General features: G+C 44.2%; 6 protein-coding genes across 7 annotated transcripts; 2 read left to right on the top strand and 4 right to left on the bottom strand.

The window, feature by feature from the left end:
- Nucleotides 1-115: 115 nt before the first annotated feature.
- LOC117857981 (protein DEFECTIVE IN MERISTEM SILENCING 3) lies at nucleotides 116-3,879 on the bottom strand. Its single transcript, XM_034740927.2, has 8 exons — nucleotides 3,667-3,879; nucleotides 3,407-3,509; nucleotides 3,161-3,275; nucleotides 2,311-2,542; nucleotides 1,994-2,185; nucleotides 1,557-1,877; nucleotides 764-983; nucleotides 116-638 (listed from the first exon to the last, which is right to left on the bottom strand). The coding sequence occupies exons 2-8, from the start codon at nucleotides 3,452-3,454 to the stop codon at nucleotides 549-551; spliced, it is 1,218 nt and encodes a 405-aa protein (XP_034596818.1). The 5' UTR covers nucleotides 3,455-3,509; nucleotides 3,667-3,879; the 3' UTR covers nucleotides 116-548.
- A 1,613-nt stretch (nucleotides 3,880-5,492) lies between these two features.
- LOC117857984 (uncharacterized) lies at nucleotides 5,493-7,635 on the top strand. The gene is made up of 2 exons (XM_034740931.2): nucleotides 5,493-5,788; nucleotides 6,988-7,635. Exons 1-2 carry the CDS (start codon nucleotides 5,595-5,597, stop codon nucleotides 7,421-7,423), a joined length of 630 nt encoding a protein of 209 aa, XP_034596822.2. The 5' UTR covers nucleotides 5,493-5,594; the 3' UTR covers nucleotides 7,424-7,635.
- Nucleotides 7,636-7,957: 322 nt separating this feature from the next.
- LOC117857986 (uncharacterized) lies at nucleotides 7,958-9,246 on the top strand. The gene is made up of 2 exons (XM_034740933.2): nucleotides 7,958-8,118; nucleotides 8,764-9,246. The coding sequence occupies exons 1-2, from the start codon at nucleotides 8,019-8,021 to the stop codon at nucleotides 9,096-9,098; spliced, it is 435 nt and encodes a 144-aa protein (XP_034596824.1). The 5' UTR covers nucleotides 7,958-8,018; the 3' UTR covers nucleotides 9,099-9,246.
- Nucleotides 9,247-9,556: 310 nt separating this feature from the next.
- Nucleotides 9,557-12,807, bottom strand: LOC140222954 (uncharacterized). Its single transcript, XM_072294170.1, has 12 exons — nucleotides 12,650-12,807; nucleotides 12,439-12,495; nucleotides 12,219-12,346; nucleotides 11,968-12,128; nucleotides 11,497-11,537; nucleotides 11,121-11,195; nucleotides 10,888-11,025; nucleotides 10,684-10,808; nucleotides 10,333-10,613; nucleotides 10,090-10,223; nucleotides 9,943-9,981; nucleotides 9,557-9,836 (listed from the first exon to the last, which is right to left on the bottom strand). Exons 4-9 carry the CDS (start codon nucleotides 12,078-12,080, stop codon nucleotides 10,401-10,403), a joined length of 705 nt encoding a protein of 234 aa, XP_072150271.1. The 5' UTR covers nucleotides 12,081-12,128; nucleotides 12,219-12,346; nucleotides 12,439-12,495; nucleotides 12,650-12,807; the 3' UTR covers nucleotides 9,557-9,836; nucleotides 9,943-9,981; nucleotides 10,090-10,223; nucleotides 10,333-10,400.
- Nucleotides 12,808-12,956: 149 nt separating this feature from the next.
- LOC117857979 (WPP domain-interacting tail-anchored protein 1) lies at nucleotides 12,957-16,517 on the bottom strand. The gene is made up of 5 exons (XM_034740924.2): nucleotides 16,366-16,517; nucleotides 15,609-16,125; nucleotides 14,366-15,522; nucleotides 13,579-13,743; nucleotides 12,957-13,366 (listed from the first exon to the last, which is right to left on the bottom strand). The coding sequence occupies exons 2-5, from the start codon at nucleotides 16,102-16,104 to the stop codon at nucleotides 13,130-13,132; spliced, it is 2,055 nt and encodes a 684-aa protein (XP_034596815.1). The 5' UTR covers nucleotides 16,105-16,125; nucleotides 16,366-16,517; the 3' UTR covers nucleotides 12,957-13,129.
- A 79-nt stretch (nucleotides 16,518-16,596) lies between these two features.
- On the bottom strand, nucleotides 16,597-20,494 carry LOC117857980 (transcription factor MTB1). 2 transcript variants are annotated; one of them, XM_034740926.2, is made up of 3 exons: nucleotides 20,191-20,494; nucleotides 19,796-20,045; nucleotides 16,597-19,258 (listed from the first exon to the last, which is right to left on the bottom strand). In XM_034740926.2, the coding sequence occupies exon 3, from the start codon at nucleotides 19,251-19,253 to the stop codon at nucleotides 17,394-17,396; it is 1,860 nt and encodes a 619-aa protein (XP_034596817.1). In that variant the 5' UTR covers nucleotides 19,254-19,258; nucleotides 19,796-20,045; nucleotides 20,191-20,494; the 3' UTR covers nucleotides 16,597-17,393. The 2 variants fall into 2 exon arrangements, with proteins under 2 accessions (XP_034596817.1, XP_034596816.1); XM_034740925.2 differs by lacking the exon at nucleotides 19,796-20,045 and having other exon boundaries at nucleotides 20,191-20,493.
- Nucleotides 20,495-21,879: the final 1,385 nt, after the last annotated feature.

The raw sequence follows: 21,879 nt of genomic DNA, 5'->3' as shown, positions 1-21,879 counted from the left end.
ATTGATAAAGTTCACCCGAGATTCAGAAACAGCATTTTTTATCCACATGTACTTTGCAATCAGTCGTCAGTATTTCAATCACGCAAGTGGTGACAATTCAGCTGTAGAAACATGCTAAACAAGGAGACAGTATCACGATCAGATTAGCAACCCCAACGAGATCTGAAATGTACATCATGTTTCAGATATGTCTAGGAGAAACAAAAGGTCCAGCCATCATCCAATAGTGCCTTTAAGGTAATGGAGAAACTACATGTCATCTGCATGTTCCTTCAACTGTTTTCTTCAATTTCGTTAGGTAGAACATCTTCTATCATCTTCCCTTCAACTTATGAGAAGATACAAAGAACTAGCAAAAGGATAAAGTAGCAGGGTATGCCATCTACTACAAACAGCAAATAAACAGGCCTCCCAGCTAACAGTGTACTTCCTATTATCCTCCACAAAATAACACCACGATTGTGGCAAATAGTTGCTTGGTGCTGCAGGCATGACTCCAGAGCAACTAAATAAGGATGCCAACAAAATATGGATGCCGCTAAATGTTTCTAATACCGGCGCTTGTGGGAGGGTTTGGCTCCAAATGGATTACTTCCTGGAGTTGCTGGTGAAGGAATTGTTGACGAATCATGTGGTGCCTGCGAGAAGAGACAAGACAGCAGGTGAGTTTCAGTGTTGTCCATCCTTCTAGGAAGATATGGGTAATAACAGACATATTTACTTGTACCATCCTTTTAGGAATAAATTGATACTGCCAATATACCTGTGTCAACTCTGGTCGAGTGAGATAATCCATGAGCTCTTGCTTCTGCTTGCTGTATAATTCCTTAACTTCCTTCAGCAAATCTTCTTCTCTTTTCATATCCTCAAGAAGCCTTTCCTTCTCCCAATTCTTAAGTTTAACTTGCCCCTCCATTTCAAGGATATTTTCAGGTGAACTTGAAACCTCAAGGCTTACAGGAAATTTTACTTCAAGATTTTTGCTGAAAAAGTCATTTATTAAAGAAATGAAATTTAGCTTGACTAGTTTGGGTGAATGTAAAGTATAAAGAAAACACGGTGTAGAAGGATAGCAACAACAACGGTCAAACTGCATTTAGTACACAAAACAGAGTAAGATAACTGCAGGAAATACTGGGATTCTTCTTTAGAACATAAGAAAACAACAGTTCAGACCTCATAAAGATAGTTGATTATCCCTCTTTATCAATGAAATAGGCACACTCTCGTGCCGTTTTCGTTCAAAAAAAAAGATAGTTGATTAAGAGAAAAAAAAATCATCACTTAGGTTTTTCATTACAGCATGATTTTACAGTTTACTGCAAATGAAATTAAGCTGCACGAATCATTAATTCATCACATATTTCGTGATTAAGTGTAACAAGTGTCTGATAGCACGAGCTTGTAAAGTCTCATGATGCAACTGAATTACTCTAAATGGTGAAATGCGTACAGAAACAAAAATACAGGCTTACAAAGTAACAGACAGTCAGCAAAACTCAAAAACTGTATGATTCATTGGCAACATCAAGAGACAAAAAGACTAAATTGCATACCTATCGCCAAGGCAGAATGAGCCATTGGGTTTCAGTATACCACCGTCTAGAGAAACAGCACCATCATTTATCAGAGGAAGAGCACGTTGTATGTCAGATCTGGTCTTATAAACTTGTAAATGAGAAAACAGACTGTAAAACAAAGTTTCCCTAAGACCATGGCCACTGGCTGTGAGGCAACTCAAGTGTGCTCGGTCCAGATGAATCATATTTACTGCAAAATCCAGAAAACCAGCAGGAGACTCCCCACCAGGAAACCTTGGTCTATGCAAAATAAGCTTTCTCTGCGGATCATCAATGTTAACATCACCAGAAAATGGCCTGCAACATTTAATATGCATAATGTTAAAGTTCTCAACCAGTTGGCCCTAAAAGAGAATAATGGTTGTAAATACTTCGGTCAAAAATAAGGTTGCAAATACATTAAAAAAACGCACCTCAAATTTTCAAGACAAAAGACAGTGAACCTTCCATTCAGCAATTTTCCTACAGAACGACCCAGTCCATGTATGCCACTGCTCTTATCAATGATGCCATCCTTGTCGTATTTCTCAAGACCCTTAACACCATTATAAGTCTTGCAGACCAGAGCAAGCATATTATCCATCCCCAAGTACTCTGCGAGAAGCCTACAATAAAATTACAATGAAATAGACAACGGCAAAATTAAGAAAACAAGCATGTCACCTCAATTAACTTGGCATCAATTAAGGCACTAAAACTCTCATACCGAACTAAGAAAGAAAATTTGTACCTGCTGAGGTTATCATTGTTTACTTTTCCCAACGTAGCCACAAAACCAAGGATATCTTTCATCAGTGGCATCTTTGATGCTAGCTCAGAACGGAGCTTCAGCTGGCATATAATGGCAGCTGCTGTCCTGTCCTGATCAAGTATACTTCGAACAGTACGCTCTTCAGCCTCTTGAGCAGAAGTATCATTATTCACAACGGCAGCGACGGATGAATGATAATTCCCAAGTTTAACTGAGAAAAGTTGCAGGTTTAGAACACTTATAGAGGCACAGGCACTGCAGAATGTTGACTTCTTTCATGAGTCATGCAGATATAACATATTAACATGTTACTTGCAGGTTTAATCTAATGTGCTACAGCCATCCAATACAGTCAGCCAAACATAGTGTTACACAAAAGGAAAAGTGGTCAGAAAGGCTACTTCCAATATGATGTTTTCATAATGTCGTTCAAGCTAACAATTTTCTATAGTCAAGGGGTAAAACATAGCAAATGCTGCCTTACATCTCATTAATATATTTTTGGTACATCATCCATTAAGAAGGATGTCAATGACATGCTGATTGCTGAAGATTACCAGACTCAGTTTAGATGATTTCGGTAGGTACATCTGAATATCACAATTTCGAACCAAACTCTGTGTCATGCGGTCAAATTCCATGCATCGCAGGCCATAGTTACCATTACTTCAAACTATTATAAACTGGCACAAAACCAATGGTGTAAGTTCACTGGTTAAAATGATCATGTAAGTCTACAATATGAGCAGCATTTCTCAGACAAGGATTTGCATAACCAAAATGGCACAAAGCTACCGCAACTGAGGGGTCGAACACATTAACAACTTACTTGCCAGGTCGACGCACGCCTCTTCAATGGCATTGATTTCGGACTTGAGGAACCTTAGGTTATCTTCATGGCGGTTGACCTCAGAGCCCAGACTCTTGAGCTTTTCCTCCATCACCTGCGACACGCATCCACCAAAACCACCATTTAGGTAGCACTGTAGCAGTAACCTCACAGCACATTGCACCACCAGCAGCAGCAGCAGTAACCAAATCAAACCGTAAGAGCGGGATAGCAGCCGGAGCACACCTTGCAGTTGAGCTCCACAATCTGCGACGGCAGCGGCGGCGACGCCATGCCGCGCCTCCGCGAGTAGAGCCGCCACAGGAAGGAGGACTAGGTAACCACCAATCTGCACGGCGTTAGGGACGAAACAGCGATCAAATTTAGAAGTGCCTAATTTGAGGAGGGAAAGGAATCCGGCGAGATGGTGAAACATGGCGAAGGGAATACTAATGCGACGGCGCTAGGCGGAGGGGGAGCCTCTGATCGGAGGGGGGAAAACTCACCTTGATGCCATGGCTGAGGGAGCCGGCGTCGCAGGGGAGGGAGGGAAGGAGAGGGAGCAGGGTACGGAGGGCTAGATTTGAGATTAGTTTGCACGTTTGGTGGGCTACCGACTAGGAAGAGGTTGGAAGGGGAAGAAGTTTGGATGTGTTTGGTTGAAGGATGCTTGAACTAGGGCTCGATTTGGTGTTTTTAGATGCTTCGAGAATTGAGAAAATAATTTTTACGGTGCTTCACAGTGGATCAAAGGATGCTGGAGAGTAACTGGTGCTGATTTTTGCACCAGGTGCTATACACAATATATTTTTTGAAGCAAGTGGTTGGTTGGGACCGGTGAGAGAGTGAGGATAAAAGTTGGAATGGTGATTCTTTTATGGACCCTCTAGATATCTAACGACAGATTGGATCATGAAAATCTGCCTTATGATCTACAGTTGTTGGCTTTGAGACGTGCTCCCACGCCTCCTCCTCCACCCAGCCCGGCTCCAGCGGCGCCATTACCGCTAGATCCGCCGCCCACACGACTGCTCCCTCACTAATGCGGCTAAATCGAATGCCCCGCAGCAAGCTCCGCCGAACAACCATCCTCCACCACCGCGGCCGGCGGCGCCCCCGTCGTCTCGCTCTCCGCCCGCCTCCTCCGGTATGCCGGCGGCCTCCCAAGCATCTCTCTACAGTCAGGAAGTCAAAAAAACATCCAAAATCCAAAAACCCCGAACCCTCACCCAAACCGAGTTCGCCGGAGTTAGCCATTGCCAGAGAAGAAGAGGAGCTCGCCAAGAACAATAAGGCCACAGGAATCTCAAAGTGTGTCCAACGGTAATAAATTCGACAAATTTCTCCTCAAAATCCATCAACAGATGTTTAGCAAAACTCTTCTTTTATTCAGCTAGGTACTAGTGGCAAGGGATGCTTCATGCTAGATCAAAATAGTCCGAACTCTACCTTGGTGACATGTCCTTCGTGAACTTTATCTTAGCGAATATACATAGTTGCTGCTCTTAATAGCCATGTGACCAGTTGGTATTTAACGCACCATGCTAGATTTGTTTTAAAATAATTTAATACTATTTTTCTTGCGTGATCACAACTGAAATAAGACGTGCACATAGTTTGAAAATATTTTGAAGGGTCACTGGTCAAGCAATCCTCCTACAGGTGCAAGTATCCACCTACTTGTAACGAGTGATTCTAAATACGTGTAGGGTGTGTAACATTGAGTAGATATGTGAGTGAGCTATCAGCATATGTTTGTATTACGCCTACAAATATATATAACACATATAGATACGATGTTGAGTTTGAAATGGTTTTAAATTTTAGAACAACACTAACTCAAATTTAATCTTTATACAAACAGTCTAAAAGTGATGAATGGCTGTAGATACAATCGGATATACCTATATCTCACTGGTACTAAAGGTGATGAAGCTAAAAATCCAATTTATCCTAGTGTTAAGTAGTTTATTGTCCGCTTTATTTTCTTAGTTGATAGATCTCGCTAAATGAAGCATAATTACACGAGCGGCCATTAAACCATAAGAAGAATAAAAGATAATATGAACACAGCTAAAATAACAAAAGTTTAGTATGCAAACTCAAGTTATACTAAACTATGATCTCTGCTGCTAGAAAGATTATACATTTTATATTTTCACGAGTTTATTTATAATATTTTTGTGTCTTACAAATGTTCCAAGGATTAATATAAATTGATTTTTTTAAAAAAAATTATCAAATTTTCCTTGCAAGTTACTCCCTGTCAAGAGCTCTCCTATCTGTTTTTTTTTTCTCCTATCTGTTTTTGTTGACCTATGCATATTTCCTTCTAGGCGTATTTTACCACTGCCCTTGCTTGCCGGTCTGCCCAAGGAAGCAAGCAGTTGAGCCGTCGGCGACGACGATAACCACCACGGCGAAGCAGAATCTGATGGCGCTCTCGCTGCCCCTCCTCCTCGTCGCGCTACTGCTGCCGGCTGCCGGCGGCGCTGAGACGCCGCAGTACACGAAGGTGCACGCGGAGTCGGACTTCGAGGTGCGGCTCTACCACGACACCGTCTGGATGTCCGCCCCTACCCCCGACATCCCCTCCTTCCACGTCGCCACCAAGCTCGGCTTCCACCGGTAACTGTTTCTCGCTTCCCACCCAGGATCTTGATCCGGCCGGTAGCAGATCGGCTAGCCGGATCGATCGATTGAGCCTGTCAGTGCGCCTGCCGGTTATTGTGCAGGAATGGATAGAGATGCAAGAAATGGATGTTTTTTAGTTGAACTTGAGGGGGCAAACTTAGAGGGTTGGTGTGCTCTTGTTCTTTTTATCAGGATGCACTTGTGTGGTAGTTCAATCAGATGAGACTTGCAAGTATGTCATCTTGAGCATAGTAATTTCAGTTAAAACTTCGTATCTGAGCTGCTGGTAGATTTTTTGGGTGAAACCTCTTCCTGGCAAGCTTAGCTAGATTCTTCTAATTGTCCCGTGAACCAATTTGAGTAAAGATATACATATGCTTATTCGAGAACCCCTCCATTGATGTTCATGAATCATGACCAATTGCAAAATTATAGATCTCTGAAATTAAAGCATAATCCGTTTTATGACCTTCTGGACTGAAATGAAGACCATTTGATAGATTCATCTTATATTAGGCAAATTACTCACTGAATAAGTTGGCAACCTTTGATTTTTGAAAGAAGTAATAATCCTAAGGCTTCCTAGTGCCAAATCAATTGTCTTTACTGGAGTATTATTATGGCACTTCCCTACTAGGTGTTGCAAAATTCCAACTAGTGATTCCGCAACTCTGCTAATTCATGAATTCTGAATCGATATCAGTTGATATTTAATGCTTATAGCCTTAACATCTATCAGCAGCATCTGAGCCTCAGTTAATGATATCACTGTCCACAAGGATATTGATGTCGATATTATTGTCCACAAGGATATGGTATATTGATGTCCTCTGCTGGGTCATCTTCTGTACATCCTATTGCAGCATATCTTTAATAACCAATTGCATTCATTACTTTGTTCTTAATGCCCTTGCCATTTACATTTGTTTAGGTTAGACTATCAGCTCTTTCCTCTGGTTTTGATCTTTTGGTTTTTTTAGTTGTGTATAGCCCTCTCCTCTCTCACTGCTTTGGCAGTTTGTACAGTTTCCTTTTTAGTTCTTTTGGTTTCAATAAAATCCTACACAGCGGGGGCCTCCCTTGCTGTATTTACGTCAAAAAACATTTGTTTAGGTTGCCTGTGCTCAATCTGCTTTATTAGATAGATAGATCCAACAAGCTCTAAATCTTTTTATGTTGTTGCTGGCTGCCAGATTGTTCCAATACCTGATGGGCGCAAACCTCAACTCTTCCCGGATCAGAATGACCGCCCCTGTCCTTACAAGTGTGGTTCCAGGTGCAGGGCCCTTGCACTCTTCAGCCTACTTCGTCCGGCTCTACCTACCAGCAAAGTTCCAGGCTTCCCCTCCTGTTCCTCTCCCGGAACTGAACCTCCACCCAGACAGATGGCCAAGCCATTGCATTGCCGTGAGGAGCTTCTCAGGCTATGCACGGGACAAGAACGTGGTTGAGGAAGCTGAGAAGCTTGCCATGAGCTTGAGTCGGTCGCCCTGGGTAAACTCCACAAACTACCCTAGCAAGAACGCCTACTCGATTGCACAGTACAGTAGCCCATTCCGCTTCATCGGCCGTGTCAACGAGGTGTGGTTTGATGTCGACTGCAAGTCTACTGGTGTGGAGACGTACTGAGAATGTTTGTACAGCATCAGCATGTCGTGGACGAAAACCTGGTGCGCATCAATACCATGTAAGCCGTGCACAACTTTGTATATATATGTGTACTTTTGTAATGGTAACGGTGAATGTAAGTGTAGCGGATGCTCTGTATACACTGTCACAAGCTCAGCCCGGAATGATGTTGCATATCTTTTCCAAAAAAGAAGAAGAAGAATGATGTTGCACATGAGTGTCTGATTAACATGATGTTTCCACTGATCGTTCCAGTCATGATGTATTCTCTACATTTTTATCCTTTGACTAGTCTGTCAAATTAGTAGCTGTGCCTGTGCAGTGTGGATGAAATAAGACAGGTTTTTTTTTTATGAACGAAACTGTTGTAGCAGGTTCAGTTTCTGTTTACTCTGATTCAGCAAATTTGTGAAGTGGGTGTGTAGTGTCTAGTGTAACTGAACACACATTTCTCCTTGGGCCGGGATTATTTCCATGACTTCCCGGCCCAGCAACTCAGCAGCCCACTCAACTCAGAGGCTTATCCGGTTGGTTATTGGTGTATTATCTATCCCTCCCGACAGCTCCATCAGGGGCCAAGAAGGCAACACCACCCATGGCGCTCCTCCTCTCCCCGACCGTCTCCTTCCTCTCCTCCCCCTCCGCTCCACGCTGCTCCCGAGGTCTCTCCGCCGCCGCCAATGCATCCTGCCCCGGTAAGCTCCGCTGACGCGCATCCTCGATCCCCAGCATCTTGTTCGAGTCCAACGCCCCCTATATGCTGGTTGGGGTCGGTTCTTGGGATGGGTTGTTATGCGTGCGTTACCAGCTGCAGTCCCCCTGCAGCGAACCTTGGCGGCGAGGTTTAAGCGTTTCGGTCGAGCCCCGGGCGTTTCTGCGCCTCTGAGATGCTGCTGGCTCGTTAGGGAATTTCTTCCAACACTTATTATGGAGCAATTTCTTCGGACCTGCAGTGTGCTACGCTCCCAATGTGCTAGAGCAGCAATTGATTCAAATGATCACTACAACTGCAAATTTTGCTCCGTTCCTGCTTTATTTAACACTAGTTAAGTTTTGTTTTCTTTTGAAACACCATCCCAATTAACATTTAAGAAGCAACACAACAGAGCGCAAATGCACACTAGGCTTAGTACTTGCTATAGTTTGAGTATGTGTTCACATTTTCCCCCTCTGCCTTGTTAATCTAGTGATATAGGAAGCACACTGAATTTGCCACTAACTATTGCATTGCATATACTGTGACTCCAGTAGGCACCTGTGAGCTCGGAATTAATATATGTGAAATAGTGTGCACTGGATCCTATTAAGTGGTTTGCCTTTTGTTATTACTGTTGTTGCAGCCCCAAGGCTGCGATGTAAGAGCCTCCCGTTCCTACAGAGCCCTCTGAATGTGACTGCTACTTGTGCCTCTTTGGCCGAGAAGAGGCTGGTTCTTGTCCATGCCGCCGCAGAGGGAGGTGAGGCTGGCGCGGAGCAGCCAGAAGAGCCGAAACCGGTGACTAAGATCGAGGAAATGCCGCTCGAGTCGAAGCAGAAGATGATCATGGAGCAGAGGGCGCGGATGAAGCTCGCCAAGAAACTGAGGCAGCGCCGCAAGCGGCTTGTCCGCAAGAGGAAGCTCAGGAAGAAGGGAAGATGGCCACCGTCCAAGATGAAGAAGCTCAAGAACGTGTGAACAGCGTTAATGTCAGCTGCCACTCTGCCTTGGCTTTATTGATACCTTGTGCTTTGTCCCGTTTACCAGTTTTGCTGTTCGGATTCTGAAACACAATGCCTGTAAAATGTAATTCTGTTTTCAAGTAACTGAATCTTCTTACAGTCTAGTGGAGTTGGTGTGTCTGAAATTTCGCCCTGGATGCTTACAGGATTGATGTGCTTTAGCTATGGTTCAGGACCAGCACTATATATACAGGCATCTTGACGCCACTGATCGCAGAAGATCATCACCTGGCTTTTGGGCTCATTCCTCCAACTTGCTGTTCAGCTTCCCCAAGCATCTTCACGCAACTCGGCAACTGAATGTTGTTTCATCAGCAGGGGAGATGTCTTCAGGATACCATCGTACCTACAAATCCTAGTGCCTACAAATAGCCACAGAAAATCGATCATAATTATATCTGTAGGGAGGGCAAAGACCAATCGAGAGCGCAACACAACGCATTTTGAGGTATGTGTTCGGCCAATTGCTCTTTTCACTTTTTTTACAAGCTTCTCAAACAACAGGTTCACTACTGTTCTGGGAACGAAAAAACACTTGCTAGAGAATGGAGACGGCTTGACTGGGATATCTATTGGTGGTCGATCAGCTTGGCCAAAGAGCTCCCGGGTACATGTACATCAACTGTGCCCTTCTTTGTCCTCATTCTGATGATGCTCATCGAGATGGCGCCAAAATGGCTTGGGCACAGGCCACCTGTCAACGACAACAATCAAGGTCTTCAGTTCAAAGCTATGTAGACTAGAGATGAAATCAAACAAGAGCTGTCTTTCCCCCAAGATGACTGAAACAAAAAACGTACCTATTTATAAAACCATCATCATCAGCTTCAGCAACAATCCTATCCAACATCAAAAGAAAGAACAGATTATTAAGACGAAACTTCTTCTCAGAACATGCAAACATTTCACATGCAAGCAATTACAAAACCAGGAAAATAACCAAATACCTTTTCTTCTCGAAATAATCCAGAACTTCAAGAATGCTGGATTGTGGTAGGTACGGAGTTCCTTCTTTCACATCATAGAAGTTCGTACCAACAAATTTCCCATCAAAATTAACAAGAGGTCCTCCAATCCCAGCCTAACAACAACAACAACAAGAATAACTATTATTGCTTGCAGCATGTAGAAGGCACGAAAACTACACACCACTTGCACCATGTAAAACGCAAGAAAATTGAGCAGTGTACCTTAGTGATCTCACAACTGGAGTAAACCAAATTAATGCAATCAAATCTTCTCTCCGAACGCCGTCGAGTCAGTGATCCTCTCTTGTCGCCATTAACATGCCTGATTCAAAGACACGCCCGACCGCTACCACTTCGCCGGAATACCTATATGACCTTGGACTATAAATATCTGCTGCTACAGAAGTGTTTGCCTTGAAACTGACAATAGCGACATTATAGTGCAAGTGGCAATGTTGCAATGTCCCTTCAGTGTGCTGTTTGTCTGAAAGCAACACATCAATCTGCAAATGACAGTGAGAGTTAAGCAATATCTTAAAGGGACAACTAGTACACACGAATAAGAGCACCAACCCTGAGGTTTTCATGGATCTTGCTTTCATCACGACGATTTCTAACCAAGCTCGCTGAAGTCAGAATAGTGGTGCATCCATTCCATTTTGTAATTATGCCTGAACAAGCAAAAAACCTTGTTTCTCCTGCATAAATTTTGATTATTAATTATTCATGGCCGCATACAAATACGGGAAAGCGAAGGGCATGCTACTGTTAACTCACCATTGTATGAAGCAAGGGAGACAACACTTTGAGATAAATCTTTCGAGATTGTTTCACAGAGTGCACCCCAGACACCTTTACTAGAATCATATGTGTCACCAAAAGTCTCTTCAAAAGAATTAACCAAAACCATGCCACCTGGTTGAAGATACATGTTCAAAAGTAGTTAGTGCCTGACCTTTGACAAAAGTGCTACATTCAGGAAGTCAATAAAATCAAAATATTTGACTTACAATCAACCGCAGATATTGATCGCTTCGGGTAGCCCAAGGAGTCTAGATAATCTTCCTGTTTAGAATGTTGATTCCCTAGTTCAACAAGCACAGGTCATATGCTATCATTGATATAATAGTCATGATAAATTCGACTCATCTAAACCTCTGCATGCAAGGATGGGTCACTTTGGTTGAACGCATCATGAAATAATATATTAAGGTTAACGGATTAGCACTTGACCCTGCAGTAGTATCCTTGTCATGAGAATACAATGATAAGAAGAATAAACTAAACTTGTACTACTTGTGACGGACTACAAATATTATTCCTTTGAAAGGTTATATACTTGGTGGTCTCAAAGAGTATAATGATAAGAAAATGTTATGTGCTCACCATGTAGAAGTTTAAACCTAGGTGCACTAATTCTTCTAACCCTGCAGCAGAACATAGTGAAATCATTATAATCCACAAAAGAATACAAATAACATGGCCAAAACATGAATCTCTGAAACACTGTTATGAAAATAATTGCACAGAAGACAGGAAATATGACTAGATCATAGATGCATGCTATGTGAGATGTTACAGATTCAAGTTCCATTTTCTATATTTTAGCCTGAATGAAATTTTAGTTTCTTTCAATTAGACAAGAATGCTGACTTCAACGTTAAACCGAAAAAGGAAATCAAGTAGTCAATGAGTGATAAACATTCAAAACTTTCAAAGAAATAACAAATGCAAAAATAAAAAAACAACAATAAATTGGGCATCCTCCTCCCATGGCTAACAGCTACCACCACACAGAAACAGTGAACACATTGAATAAGCCACGGCTGATATATTCTGGAAATACACAAGACATACCGAGATATCCTGCTTGCAAGCAATTGGATAGTATTCTCAAACTGCTCCAATTTTTCAATAGCGATGCTCCTTTGCATGAATGGGCCTCTTGTATTACCCAAAACAAGGTTCATTCCAACAAACTTCCCATCACCATCAAAAGGTGGGCCACCATCACCAGCCTAGCACAAAAAGAACCACTTATATCATGATGCAGCTAATTATTTACAGCACAACCACATAGAGAACTAAGACAGACACCAACAGCATACCTTAGACACAACACAATTGGAGCACGAAAGGTCTATGCCATCTTCAGAAGTGAATGAATCTTTAGTCACGATTCCTCTTGCGGGCAATTGTTTGCCAGACTCCAGTAAGCTCTATGCCTACTAGGTTACTGCCAGGTAGAATTTTCACCTCATCATGAAGATGAATCACACGAACATCAAGGGATTGTTTGACATTGACAAGAGTGATTCCACAACTTACATAATCTTGTTCCAAGAACCCTGTGGCAACAGTATTGGATGCATCGCGCACTTGAATCTAAGATGACAATAAAGCAAAAGCAAGAATTATGCGATTGAAGAACACAGAACTACCACAGCGGTCGTAAATGAATGAATGAATAGGTAAAACAAGTAATGAATGAATGAATGAACGACACAGGGATCCTGATCATCGAAGCAGTCCTCAATACCTGAAGCAGCCGTCGGTCTCTTCCTCGCAGGTCTTTTGCATCTTGTTGGAGCTTGTGAGATGATAACCAATCTGCTGCTCCTCATCCGAGCTTCTTGTGAGATCGTCGCCGCCCCTGTTAACTGGCCGCATCTTTCCATCCTGACGTGCATACAACCCAATCCCAATAAATAGGATCTGGCGATTCCCAAAACAATGAGATTCCCTGGCTGGATCTGGATGTGCCAGCGTCAGCTAGGGTTGGGCAACTTTGAGAGACATGCCTGATATGAAGTAATCCGTAGCCATGGTATAAAAGGAGAGCTATATAATGCTACAGAGTGTGAGGTCATCATCTATTAAAGCTTCAACACTTTGCAAGTCGCAACAGTTACAGCACTACCAAAATTGCCTCCCCAACAATCGAGAAACGATCAATATATTATTATTACAAGATACCTCAACCTCATGTTTTATTCTATCTAACTAGTAATATATACTCCTACCCTACAAATCGCCTGAACAATTGTTGAACTCCATCGTCAGATTGGTACAGCTGGTACACGAGGATGACAGCAACCAAGGCCAGCACTGCAGCCAAAATGTACTTCCAGTTTAGCAGCTTCGGCTCAATACACCGCACTGTCTCGAGTGTGCTCTCGGCACGAGATTCACCTTCCAGTGGAGTCACCTCATCGATTTCGACCTCTTCTTGGGGAGAGTTACCAGTTGGTATCACCTTTAATTAATTCAATACATAGACAAGCAAGGCAGTTAGGGTAGGTGATACACCAACAAGGAGATAAATTATTGTTATTATTATTATTTGCCAAATTCAGATGCACCAAATAAATGTTTATTTCCCAATAGCAGTGCGAAAACACAAGACATTCGCAGCTTCGACATGTTCCGTAACAAAAATAATACACTTCGAGTTGAAGTGGAACCAACCTTGGTTTGTGTTGGTGAAGAAGTTAGAGCCGCTTCCTCCAGAGCTTTACTGGGCCTGATTTCACCTTTGGCAACATCAGTAGCTTCTTTGCTCAACGAAGCTTTGTCAACATTTTCTTTGCATTTTTGAGCTAACATACTGTTCTTTTTTGTCAGTGTAACAATCTGTACCGCACAGAAATCAGGGAGGGGTTAAAAAACTGCCTAAGATATTTACACCGATTCTCATGCTAGATATCGCCACAGCATAAACTATAGAGGATGCAATTCAATACCCAACAAAATTTAAAGGTCCATTGCAATATCTTATGCCAAAAGGTTAGGAAATCAGCAGGAAAAATTTCAGAGCAAAAGAGAAGGAAATGGGCGTCAAAGTGAAACAGATGCTGGAGAACAATAGGATATGATTGCACGGCTACATATCAACCATAATTCAATTCATAAGATGGCAACTAATTATTTTTCTTCTGCATTAGATGAAATAAAGTGAAAACAATTGTTATATGCCAACCGTTTGGTTCAGTCTGACCTATAATGATTTCATACCAAACACATTAGGAACATTATAGCATCATTCAACTTCTATCCTTTCCATGTTTGTGTTTTTCACACAAGCAACCTGGAGAGACTGAGTAGTGTGTAGTGTAACTCATTCAGTACACAAAGTCAAGATTCAAAGCAACAACCCAAAATATCCGTAAAGCTGCTTTCTATAACATCTACATACACCAATACACAGCAGAAAAGAAGTGATATAATAAACTATCCTGAATAAGAACGCAAGTACCTGTACATGAAGCCGTTCTCTTTCCAAGGCAAGTTTTGCAACCAAGTCAGTGATAATTTTAGTTTTACTACCAATGTCTTTTGCAGTGGACACCTTCAGTTGGTTGGCTTGATGCAATGAGTTTTCTAGACTTTCTACTCGACCTCTCAGAAACGACAGCTCTTCACTAAGCTCTAAATTAGTGTCTGTCAACAATGAACATTTGGACTCAGCATTCTCAGCCCTGGTTTCAGCTTTCAAATACTTTTCCTTCAGATCTTCAATCATCTGTTCCATATCAGACATTGAAGATCTTAGCATTCCCTGTTGTTCAACAATAGCATCAACTGATGCTCTTGCATGCTCCAATTGAGTGTCTGATTCCTTCAGTTTTGTCTCCAATAAGCCAGCCCTATCTGACCCCTGAACTTTAAGAGAGTTCAGCTCCCCAGTAAGCTGAACATTAGTTTGATTGAGCTGTGTACACCTTGTTTCAGCCTTTTGTGTTCTACTTTCTGCATTGGAAATGGCAAGTTTAAGATCACTGATAATATTCCCAAATGTGCTTATCTCAGACTGCGCCGTACTCTGCTCTTCTTCAGTTGCCCCTCTTGATAGCAGTGACCACTGCGGATGAGAGCCAGAGTCCCTCAACCATTCCTCCAGCTGCCGAACCTTATTCCGCAAAGTCAAGAATTCAGGAGGTGATAACACCTGTATCTCCACAGCCTCCTGACTGGTATTGTTGTCATTGTCTCCAGGCAATATCTCCCTAGTGCTTTGGTTGGCGTTTAATTTCATCAAGCTTTCCTCCAACTTTGATTTAAGATCATCTTCCTTGTGAACTGAAGCGCTTAAAGAGACCTGGATGGTAGTAATTTTACCAATGAGTTCCTTTGAAGTTCCAAGAAACAATTGGGAAGCATTTTCTGCTGTGAACATTCTTTCATAAAGAGATTCGATGGATTCCTCCAAGAAATAAGATTCTTGTTCTGCGTAATGCATCTTCATTTTGAGATCTTCCACAGCAGACTGCGAATCGAATATCTTCTTTTGAAGATCTAATTCATTTGCTATAGACTGTTGTAACATCTGCAGAACATGTCTCTTATCCTTGGACTGCATAGCAGTGTGAGGTGACATGTGACCATTTTCATATCCCACGTCCTCGCTATTTCCTGTAAAATTGCAGCAGTTAGGAAATGCATTCAATCAACCATCACAATTGGAGTGGTAGGATCCAAAACGTATGGTTTCGGCATACCCTGCTTATCGTGTGAAGGTTGTATGGTTTTCTCAAAGGTCGCGGACTCCCTTCTAATAGTAGAGATGAGCTCCTGCATCTGCTTCAGGGAATCTGTTGCGGCATGCAGCTTGTCCTTGACCCTGGTCCCTGGTCCTTCCTCCGAAACCTTGCTTTCAGCATTTGCAATATCCGTTCGGATAGAACCAACTAGCTTCTCCAACTCATTGGCTTCGGAGTCTACAATGCCATACAGGACATCGAATTCGAAAGCCTTGTCAATCGACTCGGCAGAAATGGACTGAGGGTCCCGCATGAGAGGCTCGATGTCAGCGGCACGGCGAGCGATCTCCATGACCAGCATCTCCAGGTTTAGGAGCTTCTCGAGGCCGAAGGCGATCTCGAGGTCCACACCAGCCAGAATCTCCCCAGCACTTGCCCGTACGACCCGTTCGCCTCCACGTAACAGGATGTTCTCTTGAAGATAATCATCGTAGTAAAAACTGTGGGCATCCATGGTTCCTTTTGTTTATGTATCCTGGGGGTGCATACATGATATATACGTGAAGGAAAGGAATAAATGAGCGAGAACAGTTTTAGTTGGCTATGATATCAACTTGGAGGAAAAAGGAAAAAAAAAGCCCCAATCCCATCGGTGGGCATCAATGGGGGGTGGAGCGCCGAATCGTAAGCCTATGGCTTACAATTCCCTCCCCCGCCAATCGAGGACAATCAGGCAACAACCGCAGCTAAAGAGCCGGAGTGATGGTTGGGTTACCTTGCTCGCGTTGGGGAGGCGGAGGTGGCGGCGGCGGCGGAGAGGAGGAAGGATTTGATGCGAGGGCGAGACGAGACGAGCGAGACGAAGAGGTGTCCCTTCTGCGGTGCGGAGAGGAACGTTGCGTTGGCGGTGGGTTGGGCCCACTCCTCCTCCCCGCACGAGGGGCTGGGGGTGGATCATCTATTCTCCGTCATCAAATTTAAGAGAAAATATAGAAACTACGAAACATAGTATTCAAATGTCATCGACGATTCCCACTGTATCGCAATCAAAGTCTATAACTAGTAGTCTATAAAAAATCATAAAATAAAATTGTACATCTGAGGCATTGTTCCATTCATCAATAAAAATCATGTAACGATTTGAAAATAAAACCCTGACAATAATGACCTAAGCATGCACCAAACCAAAGAATCTCGATTTGAGAGCATCCATCTCAAACTGCATCGGCCGAAGTCGTACTCTCGCTGACAGAACCTCCCCCTCCTGAACAAAGCTCTGCACCTTCATTCACAACCTGATTTCCCAACTGAGCTTTGACGCTAGCAGCTTACCGCTACTGTTCCCGGACTCCGGCTCATGCATCTCATTCGTGGCGCTTCTAGCACTCAACCTCAACTATGAACTGACACATGGCTAACAAAAATGCATGTAGAATTTCCAACCCATACATGAGAAGAAGAAGGAAAACATTTACTGCTGTTTATTGTTCTGCTGCATCATCAACCTTACACTAGGAACACAGTATCCATCCATTCCATTCCATTCCCATCCCCGCCCCCCGCCCCCCACAAAAAAAAAAAAGAACAAAAAACTACAAGGACCTCCACAAGAAACCTACCATACCGCGGCAGAGCCTTTTTTTTTTCTTCCTGCACCGCTAGTCAGAATCTGAGCTTCCCTTTCTCCACCTACAACTCTCCTCCTATCGACAATGGGACATGTCAAGGGCTGCTGCTGCTTGTTCGCAACCAACACAGTAAAACCACCACCCCCTACCGCACCGACCTGATCCTACGCCCTGCTCAACTGCTCATCGCGCGAGACATTGCCGTGATCACTTTCTCCCTCGTCTGCTGCTCGGTGCCAGGGCACTTGATGATGAAAGAATGCACCACTGTCCCGTTGTTGTTGCCCGTCACCTTTGACTCACCTACACGGACTTCTGCCTCCTCGAACGCTTGGAAGACTTTCTTGACTGGATGGCTCTCCATAGGAGACATCACTCGAACAAGAACCTCGTCCTGCACCACCTGGATGTCCACCTCCGGCCTAGGCGCTCGCTCTCTCGGATCCACCATACCGGACTCCAAAAGCCTTTCTCTCTCCGTCTCCATCTCTTTCAGCTTCTTCTGGAGGTCAGTGATGTAAGTTATCGCGTCGCCCAGCAGGGACGCCTTGTCCATTTTTGATATGTTTGGCACAACTGCTCTGAGCGCGTAGAACCGCTGGTTGAGCTTCTCCCTCCGCTGTCGCTCAGCCTCAACATGGTTAAGTGGTTCTTCCCTCCCGTTTGCAGGCTTTCTTCCCCTCTTCCTTGGCCGCCGGTCCTCTATAACAGGAGGCGGCCCTTCTTCTTTACACAAGCCATCCACCTCTGCACTCTCCCCATCCAGGACAGCTGCTCTTGTAACCAACACACCAGACTTGGAACTGCTCCCAGCACTAAAATCAATTTGCCTAGGAACCTGTGGCTGCAGCGGCTGCTGGGTCACAAGCTGTGGTGTCTTCTGAATATGCGGCAATTTCTGGAGCTGCAGTTTCTGAAGCTGAGGCGCCTTTTGAAGCTGAAACTGACTCGGACTAGGGCTGTCGGCCGCTCCATTGTTGCGGTGTGCCGCTTCATTGCTCACAATCAGCACACCATTGCCAAACTTCTGCTGATGAGAATTCAGGCCCCGAGCCTGACTCCAAGTGAAATTCTGCAATCCTTTCTGGACATTGGGAAGCAATGAGGTCCCAGCAGCAGCACTCCTCTGTTCCCATGACCTTTCATCTACCTTAGATACGCCACCAATCGCTGGCACTGCTGATGGCCGGCCAAGGTTCAGATCCTTCCCAAAAATCTTCGCCAAACCAGGCGACCTTTCTGGAGGAGTAGGGTCATTTCCCTCATGTCTCTGAACTGCAGCCTTATTAGTGCTTGCCCCAGCAAACACAGACCGTATGTTCTGGATAGTATCAGAACTCTCAGCTATGTGCTGCATTGAGCCCAGTTCGAGAACACCACTCTCAAACGGCACCAACACAATAGTCCTGAAGCCCGCCGCGTTCGCAAGGAACCCCCGGTAACAGTAGTTGGCTGGGAATACCTTGCGCTCAGTATTGGGAATCCAGAGGGGGATGCCTGCTGCAAATGCTTGGCCGGGGCCACCAGCACGACGCGGGAACGCAAAGTACATAGATGCTAGGAAGAACATCTCAGTATCTGTCACCTGATCAATACCAGGGGCATAATCCTCCTCATCCGCAACCCCAAATGCTATATGCAACCTCTGCAGCACACGCTTGCGCATCCGCTGCTTGGTATCATCACTGCCTGCAGAACCAGCAGCTCCCACCTCTCCATCCCGAGGCTCACGGCAGGAGCCATCCCCCCATCCAAGGACGAGATCACCAGATTTTGTGCGTGAGAGCTGCCAGAAGATGGCATAATTCCAACCAGTTCCAGGGCCCTCTGAGTCAACAAGCTCTTGGAGTTTGTTTTGCAAGTCATCTGGCAAAGATGTCGCAACAAGACCCTCAGATATGGCACCACCCCCTTTTGTTAGATATGCAAAGGCATCTGTTCCGAGGACAGCAGCGCCGAGAGCACGGTCCTCCTCTGTCCATGTGCCAGTTCCTCCAACGGCGCCGTCGTCCTCGATCTCCATCTTCATGACCATAATACCTACTCAAAATGGACAACGTCAGGACAAAGCAGTGCAGTTGGGGAAGGTAACTCCCACAACAATAGGGTAAGCCAAATATTTATATGTACATAAAATAGGAGTTTCAGGCAAATATAGAAAGAAAACCACATCGTATTTATGGGAAAAAGGTAAAACAACGCAGATGCAGTCGCCGTCTAGCTAGAAAGGCACGCTGAACTACATCCAAAGTGGTAAGCACACTTGGTAGTCGACACACTTCCAAACTTACACTTTTAGAAATTCAACCAGTGCCCAGTGCAAGTTCCATTGAGAGGACTAAGTAAAAAAAAGGGATTTTGCTAATCTAGGACAGTAGATACATACATGTGATTAGCTTGTTATGACAAGGGTGACACTATCTATCTATAAGAGTATATATAATATGAAAATCAGCAGAGCATGTAAAATATATGGCATACTACCAAGGGCGTGGTGATGAAATGGTAAAAAAATGTAATAACCCAGTGAAAGAGCAAAAAAAAAAAAAACGTCTGCTAGCAGTATACTTTGACTACCTCGACACTTGATCTTCTCAGGATGCGTCGAAGGTGCAACGGTGGTGCATGACCGACGGAAGGAATTCTAATCCAAATCTGACCCAACATGCTGTGAAGAGTGTAGTTGGATGCCAAGCACACAAGGAAGGGCATAGACAAATGCTAGTGATTTCGATCACACCCATCCTCCATCGGAGCAAGGCGGTTCCTGCCTAATCAATCAACTCTCTAACCCTCCGTGGCACGCGAATCCACAATCTGACCGAAGCTACGAGTAGAGCAGTAATCACAATCGCATTCCATACAACGGGCGGGCAGGCAAGGCAGTGAGAGTTGCGGCAATTAAAATGAAATTAGAGTGAATTAAAAGGAAGAAACGGGAGGGAGAGCAGAGCATCGAGTCGCTTGCTCACCAGATTGGTAGCCCTGCGGCCGAATCGAGGCCGAGGCCGCGGAATCCAGCGCGGTCAGGACGGGCGAATCCGAGCCACGGGGCCCGCCCGGATCTCTTCCCGCGCGAAGCCGAGGTCCGGTGTGCGTGCGGAGGGAGCAGCTCCTCCGGGTGGCGGTGGTGGAGGGCGCGGCGTGAGTGTAGCGGTGGCTGGAGGAATTGTCTGGTGCGCGAGGGGATTTCGGTGAGGTCCTGGTGGGGGCTCCCCTCCTGCTGCGACCCTGCGACTGCGAGAGAGAAATGGGATGGGATGGAGGAGGAAGAGGAGCCTCGCCTCGCCTCCGCCCCTTTTTCTGCTTGCCGGGCGGGGGATCCGAGCCAAGCCGACACCCCCTCGGCTCCGGCTCCGGCTCCGATCCTGTTTGGATGGCACGGCACGTAACAAATTTCTTTTACATCAAGTTATTAATAAAGCTTTTTATATTATTGATTGAACAAGCTAGAACTCGACGACATACTGGGATGGTTGCAGTTTATTTATCAGGTCGCAACATGACTTTGTTACCAAGCTATGTTAAGATGTGATCCATAGTTACCAGGAGCGATGTACGTGCAGGTGCCTAGAAAAATGAAATAAGTTACCCCACCGCTAGTCTCCTCGTGATCCCTTTCCCTGCTTACCGTTAATGCCAAACAGAACATATGTATATGTATTGATTTAGATTGGAGAAAAAAAATAGCTCATCTTAACATCCAATAAACCATATATAGTCTGTGCAAAATCATCTGTAGCGAAATGAAAAGCTCGGAAGCTACTATACCTTGGTTGACAACGACACTTACACTCATAGCTGGTACAACATGCCCACTATACCATCTCCTAATCAAACAACTATATCACAGAGGAAATGTTTTTCATCATTATATTTCGAACATGGTTTTTGTAGTGTATGCCATTTTATTTACTTTCTTGAGATGTGAAAACCCTGCAATTTGCTACACGTGTATAACTGAAATGACACGTACAAAACATACATGTATATCATCTATCTTTCGCTTGGATATTGAAGCTCTTGGATTGAATTGGTTATATAAAGAGCTAGCGGGAGTGATTATAGATCAAAATTATAGCGGATTTGAGATAATATGTCACCAGGTTTGTTCTAGATCATAATTTCTTTGGTATTTGGTTTCTAAATCATCGACTTTCTACGTTGTTTATACGATGTCCGAAGTCGAACACAATTAAAATGAGCTGGGGCAGTGATAAGGAAGGTAACCTATTTAAACTACAGGTATATACGTGTAAGGTATTGTCCCTTAAAAAGAAAGGTGTGAATCAGTTTTTATATTACATGGAGCAAAAATCACTGTGTTTGCCGCTGACTTCCCTTTGGCGTGGCGATCCGCGGCCACGAGTCCCTCGGGTCCCCGGGGGTCCCTTGGCCGGCCGGATAAGCACATGCCCTCTTTCCATCATTATTATAAAACTGAGCATTGATCCTTCATCGTAGCCCGTAGTACCGGTTAATTTTTGACCCGATATTAATATGTGCTCATACCAAGTCTAACGACTAGTTCCTCAAGAGCCCTCCATAACCCCCTTTAGTACCGATTGGGGGCTCCAACCGATACTAAAGGTCACCCATTAGTACCGGGTGGAGGCAATGTGTCTGAGGACCTTTAGTACCGGGTGGAGGCAATGTGTCTG

This window comes from Setaria viridis, chromosome 5, assembly GCF_005286985.2.
Source record: "Setaria viridis chromosome 5, Setaria_viridis_v4.0, whole genome shotgun sequence".
NCBI lineage: Eukaryota > Viridiplantae > Streptophyta > Magnoliopsida > Poales > Poaceae > Setaria > Setaria viridis.
This window is presented reverse-complemented; position numbering and strand designations above follow the sequence as displayed.